Genomic DNA, 8,667 nt, shown 5'->3' with positions numbered 1-8,667 from the left:
CTTGTGGAGAGAACGGACTATAATGTGTCTGAACTATAAAACCTAATATGTCTCAAATATTTGTAGACATGCTGCGAGTTCGTCGAAAAATTATGTCGTTACACGCATTTTATATAGTATTATTTTCAGCTTTTATGGTTTGGTATTCACGCTGTAAGAATACACCGAAGGTAAACAGTTGGCCGTGCACCTACGTTCAACGGGCCTGTAGAGCAAACTCTTTTGTATGACGCGTAATATATTTCGCTTTGTTGTCGTTTGCTTTAGGTGTCTAAGCCTGTGGCACTCTAGAAAAAGGTGTCCTTGACAAGAGCTATATTGCGTTTTCTTAAGGCTTTATGACCTGTAGAAATGGACGGCTCAACACAACGTACCGGGTGTTTAAAAAGTGATGCATCCTTGTATAAGATTGTCTAAAAATAAAGTAATCCTCTGTAGATGTACAGTGGTTCTTGAAAGAAAGTGCATTAGTCGAAAATACACATTTTTAACACCACGTGGATGGTTTTTGTAAATTTATATTTATCTCTATAGAATGGTTTACGCTAATACCCTTTAGACATTCTATATTTCTACAAAATTTTGCGATTATTTTCCTGAGCACAGTCATAACTTTACTTTGCCCTACACTTAGCTAAACGGAGTACAACTTATGCATCTAAAGGAGTATGTCTCTAGGATAATTAAAGATATCTATTCGAATAAGTCAACGGCCTTTAATAATCCAGGCCGTTTATTACGAAGGTTTTCTATTCACTCATCAACGTCTTACTTTATATCGAATCCATTTCTTGTTCGATGACATTTCATAGCACGCCATTGCTGCATCACACTGAGTTGTGCCCATGGCGATAGCCATATACTTATTTACCAGGCTAGGTATGCCGTTATCGGAAACCTATTGCCTTACGCATAGGAACTAAATATATATCTGTATATCAATCCTGTTCCTTGTTAAATTCCTAATGAAACGATTACAGATCATCTGGCGGTCTGTTTTCATTAACCTTTCGGTTAAAGGGTTTCTGTCGCATATTTCAAACGTCAGAGGTCAAGGTCGAAGCTGACATTGACGCAGCTCCCGAACAAATACGCAGATGAATACATAATTGCTGTGGGGCCGGTTGTGGGGCCTTGTTGATGTTTGTCATTGATTAATAAAGAACGTACAAACTTAGGAATAAGTGCTGTCTAGTTAGGAGTGGATATTGTAATTCAACCAGGAATGCGACGAGTTAGTCAAGAGACATTTTGTTAATAAGGAACGCTCGACTTTCGACTGAACTGTTCTGTGGGTGTCTGTGCGTTTTTTGTACGGATTTTAGGTAGAGGGCGGGTAGCTGAGTCGATGAGATCAAACGCATAAATAAGAAACTTACGTTAATTGCCTTATGCAGCTCCCGTAACATAGACTTCTTCTTGATACAACACTGGATAAGTTTGCGTGTTATTAATTAAATAAGATGCGTTGGATCAAGTTGATGACTGAAAACAGCAATGGATCGGGGAAAATCTCGTTGATATTGGCAGCATTATACAAAATCTGTAAATTATTTATAAGCATTCTTAGAGACAAAGTAGGGGAACAAGTGCCGCACCCTTCTGTCGTGTATTTTTTTTTATTTTATCGAGGGCTTCTAGTGGTATCGGGCTGGCACGTACTTTGGTCTGCCTAGCTAAACATATATATAAATATATAAAGCGGTAATGGTATCAGGCTTCAATACGCAAAGTTTAAACGGCACAAAAAATAGTTCTTGCTGCCCCACCAGGGTAAATTGCAGCGAAAATCCAAAACAACAGTTATCAAGTAAAGCTCTAATTGTTCGGTTGAATTATTCATCTAGATTTTCTTTGTTTGTGGGTGAGCGGTTGTTTGGATACACCACCGATCAACATTATGATATTTACCACGAAAATGATCCATGGCACAACAAACCTCCATGACCGAGAAGTTCATTCAAGTTAGTGCACTCTGTAACGTGGAACTCGATATGTTACTCTTCGATCAATAAGGAAAAGTTTCCAAGCAAAATACACTTCTAATTTGAAGTAGTATTTAAATCGGGCCCAACGTAAGCTTCTAGCGTATGGGGTCATTTAAGTGAAGTGCACCTCCAAAGTGGTGCAGGTAAAGTCTAGTAAACAAACCTGTATAATGATGTTCATATTTATGTTCGTTTGTATTTTATTGAAAATCTGTACTCATGTTGCAAGGTTGCTTAAAGCGTATGCTTATCCAATGATGTCATCGACTAGTATATATATGTGTATCTGGGGTGGCTTGCCTTGCGATCTTATGTATGAAGCGCGTTGACGACTTGATCATGGCTATGTGGTAAATGTTCATACATATTTCAACGACATTAACCTACCGAGTAATTGCGACCCTTGAGTTTTAGTTTGCATATTGGGCCGTGCTTGATAGAGGACGCAGTCGTTATTGCACGATGGGTTATTGTACTTTTTCGATTCTAGCAATGAAAGGTTTGACTAACATTGTCCCAGATTATCTTACCAGGCATCGTTTCATGCAGAAGTTATGTGGTACATATCGCTGGTGGACCTTGAAGCAAAAATTTCCTGGTCTCTAATTCTGCATGTGCAGAAAACGAGTTTCAGAACCGCATCAAATGATAACTAGCCTTATAGTAACGGTATCGCACTTTTGTCCTCGGAGCACATCGAAGTCGAAGCTATAACCGGCGATACGATGTGCAAAATTTACATTAAACGTTGTTTAAACTTGCAACAAAACTACGAGTGAAACCAAATCGTGTAGCAAGCTGTGTGCATATGGAGTGTCCCGGTGTAAAAAGAGTCGCAAATCGACTCTTTTCATGGCCGCGAAATCATCATTATTATTATTATTTTGTTTAGTCTTTGTTGCTCAAGAACAAACAGAAAGCTTCAACTGTATTCAGCAAATCTTATTGTTGTAGTTTGTCTTACAAAAAGCCCTAAACTTGTCTGCGTTCTCAGCTAACCCTTGGAAGCGTTTCGACTGACAGTATTCTGTGATACGTTCTGAGATTGACCACAGGATTTGGAAGATACATAACATTGAAATTCGAAAGCAAAAATGAGGCCCTCGAACTTGAAACGCCTCATCCTTGTTTCAATTTGTCAATTTTTTCAGCTCTTATATTACAAATTTCTCCGAGTTCTTCTGTCAAATTCTTAAAGGCATCATTTGAACTCGAATTCAGGAAATTCATTCCTCTTAAAATCGATAGAAGATTTTTTACTCACCAGAACATTTCATAGCGTAGTGGCTCCTGTGGCATAACTATCTAAGGTTCTAACGCATGTTGACCTTTAAGTAAACTGGAGTAGAAATTTAGATAAAAAATAATTCAGATGTGGCCTAAGTTCTGATGGCACTCTCCAAACAAGAGAAAAAACAGTTGTTTTCCTGACTTGCAATTGTTCACGAAAAATACTTTTTTTTTTTAAAATTTTAATATCGTTCTTGATTTCAAGTCAGTTCGGAAGTAGAAACTGTGTCCAGTTACTACGCGCTATCATCTATAATATCGTCAGTTACTAATTACAGAGACGTCGGCAATCACTGAGTTTTGAATACACGCCTCGCAGTATAACCGACGTTATTACATTGTCTTCCCTATAAGTTTGCATAGAATCAAGAGCTGTTTACCTTCGTCACTACACATTGTACTATTAATCTTGTAAAATATAGACTGCTCTAACCAGTAGCTGCTCAAATATGTAACAGTTTTGACTATGCATCTTGTCTTATCCAGCTGGCATACTAACATGGAAAGAAAATGATTCAGTGACAATGATAATATTGCACCACCTTCAAGGTAGACGATGCCTCTTTGGTGAAGGTCACGATAAAGATCTCGGCGAAGATGAACAGCTACTGGCACGAAGACTGTCGACTCTTTCTCTAGAAGTCATCGGATAAAACAATTTTCACCGTGGCTACATAGATTCAGGGGGCTGGTCAAAATATGTGATGCAACAACACGTACGGCGACATGACAGCGTGTCTGAGACGGGACGATGCCATCATTGAAGGTTGATTACCTTCGCTATTATTACCTGCTGATAGACGTAACAAGCATGTTCATCTATATGTTCGTAATCGTATTATATAGTGAGAGGGACGATGAATTATATGGTGGCATCCTAATCACACATTTTCGGCGGAAAACCTTGGACAGCCGACGGCTCATCGGTGGAGTTCAAGTGGAAAAACAATCGAGGACAAAAGATGTATATTTGGTTTCGCGCTACACAAACCCCATATGTACTATGTAACCGCTGACAAAACTAGGGTGACATTGTGAACATAATCAATGGGAATGATGCGTATGGGTTTATCACTCAAGTCGGTTTATTTAATTCTATGTTTCATAATTATTTAGTATAAGACGCCACTATTTTAGTGCAATTAAGACATGCAAAGTTTTCAACAGGCCATAATAATGATAGACACATGCGAGACAATGCAAGAATGATTTGAATCCTATTTTTTCTAAAATATTTATTTTCATGGGGTTCCAAGGCCTTCATTCGGGCCCTTTCGTAGGATGAAATCTAGCATTTTCAAATACCTGAAGATACAATGTACAACCATTTTTTAATGGTAATTCCAACGAAAATCTATTCTGCCATAATTTCGGACCAGATTAGAGTGCTGGCAACTAATGAGTCAGACCACGGGACTGAAGCAGGTTATTATGATTTTCAAACTAAAAGTTATGTTTATTCAATTGTTTGCGCTTTCCGAATAAACGAAAAGGGAATTTGCTAAAGCTTCAATAGGTGATGTTCTCTAATCGGGTTTAAGCCAGGTTAGCCACCTCGCATATGACAAATTGGTGCCGCCAAGTCAGATGTGACAGTCGGAGACGTGAGTTCCTTCCATTCTAATATTTCTGTTTGTTGCGCATTATTATGATCTTCATTATTTGTTTGAATTTACCACAGTAATGTCATGATAAGTGCTTTTTTTTTGTTTTATTTACAGGGTTTTGGCTGTTATATTTGCCGAAAAGGATATGCTTTTATGAGTGCAATTTCGAATCAGTTTAAAGATCTTTATGATATTATTCGTAACTGATTCCGATCGGATCAGTAGTGCGGCATTTTGCGTGAGTCAGCAATCTGTCCGCTAAGATCATCGTATCTGAGTACCCCTTTCCTCCTCGCTGAGAACATCATGAATGCAACCTGACCGATAACTCGTTTGTGCTTCCAGAGACACTCTTACAAAGAGTACGACGCGCTTGTGTGTATCTCGGCCCTGACACTGATCGCGATTTATTGCGAGAGAGTAGTTTGAGCACCTCGAACACAACGTCTCTTGAAACCAATTCAATCGATTATCATGGTAACCTGCTAGAACCCGCTAATATACCAGAGACAAGAACCATTTTTACGTAGACGGAAGATCACCATCCTGTCTTGTCAAGTAAAACTCGCGCGTGCGGAATCATATTCTAGGTGACTGATCTATTTTTCGTCAGTGCAATTTAGTAGGAAAAGTCGAGTTAACTATCAGACTGAGCATCATCATTTTTGTGCTGATTAAACCCCTTCTTGATGATTGATGAATGATTTTTGTTGTTAAGATAGCGATTTGTCAACAAAAGGCAAGTAGTTGTAACAGAAGCTTATTTCATGAAGTGTTATGTACAAGTAGTTGATAATTATTTTTAGTAGATAGTAACTTCCTTGAGCTTTTTCAATTTAGGCTGAACAAAAGAACGAAGCAGTGGCCTCTGCTGTTACAAGCAATGTAATTAGTTGGCTGTGAACAATCTGCCCTTTCTGAAAGATTTTCTCGCGGTAACACGCGATACTAACAATGGTTAGCAGTAACATCATCGTAAGACGATTTCTGAGTGCGATACACGGTCCCTTAAAATTAATGCTCATACAGGATTAATTTATCTCCAGTTAATACTATGAATTGACCCGGTCAACATCGCAGTCGTTGAACACTCTGCTTTATGGCACGGTTAATTTTATGCATAAACTCGAAAAATGTGACTGTAGTTTACGGTATATCCAGATTCCAAAGGGACTCCATTAGGAACTAGATATATCTTAGCTAATCAACAAATGTAATGAAGCTATATTCTCGTTCTCACGTCAGTTCAGCGAGCTGTCATCACTTATGACTGTTCTGAGCTAAACGTTAGAACAATTTTTCCCTAAGGCGTTCTCGTTAGCTTCTTGTGTGTAGAAAAGGCTAACTTAAAAGACCTATCATTAAGCAATAAGCACTCGATCGCCTTAGTATTACCGTAGTGAGCGTGATATATAGATGGACTGCTATCCGAGATACGACTTTTACAACATTGAATGTAAGCGAGACCTTATTTTGGAGCATGAAGAGACACACAAATATCGTGGAAAGGCATCGCCGAAATGGCTGACAGAGTAAAGAACTTGAAAAGGCATGGGCCTTATTTTCGATTCATTAATGCCTTTTTGTCAGGGACATCACCGAGATCAATCTATCCTTACGTTGGGTTAAATTTTGCCTCAGCGTCAGGATCTAGATTTTAGCGCTCACATGCATTACACGGCTTCTGATAAGCATTACCTGCAGAATGTTCAGTATAGGTAAATTTGGCATGACTGCTCCATTACGTGGGACGTACTATTAGTACTCACTTTGTTAAATGATCTCGGGGCTAACACACAGTCTACATAATAGAGCTCATTTGTTTATCCCAACGATTGCAGCTAATTGAACGATGTCGTACGAGGATTGTCAATACTGGTCTATACATACCCCGGGTATGTCCTTCGACACCAAGAGCGCTGTAAACGTTAGGGTCCAGCTTGGGCGAATGCCAACAAAGAGCGTAACAATAAATGACCACTGGCAATGATGCTTCGTTGGTCGTTGTTTCCGTGATACGGTTCAGTTGCTGCTCCCCTAAGCAAGTCGGCAGAGTTTAACAACAATCCCTAACGGCACGCCAACAAGGAAATCGCGCACATACGCTAATCCTTTAGAACATTTCAACAAGCAGTTGACAAGCGTAATGTTAGGTATGGCCGCTCTCTTGAATTAAGGCCCCTTAGATTAAGATGAGGGAGTAGTTTGAAATAGGGCGGTAGAATTTTCTGATGAGGCTCTGTGACAGAAAACAGCAAAGTACATCGAGCGGAGTTTCCCCATATAAGACACAATCGTTGTCCTGCACCTGCTCTATACGTTATTGAGTGTATGAAAGCTGGTCTTAGTGATTTCGAAAACGGCACTTTATCCGTATGACAAGTGTTCACGTGCTACACGGCACTGTAAAACACAACTTACTTGGATGGTGGTACTTCGGTCAGTTCTAACATATTGCTACTCTGCTTTAGCTGTGACCTTATTGAACAGAAACACCAGTCACCATTCGAAATGTTTGAGTCTTGCAGAAGGATGGAGCCTAGAACGACATCACAAGATTCGACCATTCGGTGAGTTGAATGATTTTCCAAAGAGAAAACGAAAATTGCTTCTTCGAGTGCTCATATTTCAATAAATTACGTATCGGCAAAAATTCGTTATTTCTCTTGGTTTTTTTTTTTGTTAAAAATAGAAAAGTATAATAAATAATATATTCAGTTTACGTCCAAATTATAATGCGCAATTTTTTCGCGTCTGGCGAAAGCTTGCTAAGTTGGAAATTATTCACAGCTCTTCATTTTCTGGCACCAAGATCACTTGAAACGTGCCCTTTTCTTCCTTTTGCATTGAACAGGGAATATAAATAGAAAAACTTAACCCATTTAAGTTGTAGTAGATAAGTAGTTACCTGTGGGCATGTTGAATCTGAGATTACTCCCATGTGCCATCGAAATCAAGAAACCTTATAAATTCCTAAATTGAAGGGAAATATTTCCTATAATAAAGGATCGGGATTTCGCAGACCTGGCTGATGCTATGCTTATTAAAACAATAGGCAGTCGATGAAAAGTCTGTTATACTAATGCCAACATGCCAATCATAATTGATAGGATTTACTGATCCCAGATTTACCAGCTGGTCAGGGTGGGCTATTCAGGGTGAAACTGATAGATGAGTATAAATGAAAGGACTCAATAATAAAAGCATGAAACCGTCGTTAGGCAAACGAGTTGTTCATGAAAAGGATCGTTTTGTAGTAGTCTAGTTATCTACCTGTTTAGGCCCAGAATTCCTAACTCGGGCATGTAAATCCCAGTACGAAATGACCGAAATACCAGGAGCTAAGAGACCAGTAAGATCCAGTTTCGTGGGTATTGTTCTAAACACAAATGGTTTCGTGCATATAAATTATTTGAGTTTAGTAATGTTTATTTGTGTTTGTTATCATGAATTATTAAATTTGTATAGCAAAATATGAACTCAAGGCACTTTTCCTCATGAAATATATACATTTGGATAGTGTGATTCGAATCGGAATATAGTGCACAATATCTGATATATATTTTACCTGATGTTATATGTAATCCTAATCTCCCTACGAGATCGTCTTCATTACCACTGACTTTAGTTTGAGATTTGACTATTCGTTTATATATGGATATTACTAGATATAAGGATATATTATTCCGCGTTATTTCTGTTGTTATTAATTCATCTGCCCTTTTCGTCGCAAAGCAGGTAGGTTAACTCAAAAATCGGTTCAGAGTGAAAAAAAAAAGTTA

The 8,667-nt window shown here is 38.6% G+C and overlaps 1 protein-coding gene across 3 annotated transcripts in view; it reads left to right on the top strand.

The window, feature by feature from the left end:
* The first annotated feature begins 5,334 nt into the window (after positions 1–5,334).
* The window catches only part of LOC111272203 (putative sodium-dependent excitatory amino acid transporter glt-6), a 30,979-nt gene continuing 27,646 nt past the window's right edge, over positions 5,335–8,667 (top strand). The window contains exons 1-2 of one of the 3 annotated variants that reach the window (XM_022853508.2): positions 5,335–5,475; positions 7,357–7,455. In XM_022853508.2, coding sequence (XP_022709243.1) covers positions 7,397–7,455 — 59 coding nt within the window. In that variant the 5' untranslated portion in view covers positions 5,335–5,475; positions 7,357–7,396. The other 2 variants (XM_022853510.2, XM_086973198.1) reach the window with 2 other exon arrangements.

Source organism: Varroa jacobsoni, unplaced genomic scaffold (assembly GCF_002532875.2).
Source record: "Varroa jacobsoni isolate VJ856 unplaced genomic scaffold, vjacob_1.0 contig01777, whole genome shotgun sequence".
Lineage (NCBI taxonomy): Eukaryota > Metazoa > Arthropoda > Arachnida > Mesostigmata > Varroidae > Varroa > Varroa jacobsoni.
This window is presented reverse-complemented; position numbering and strand designations above follow the sequence as displayed.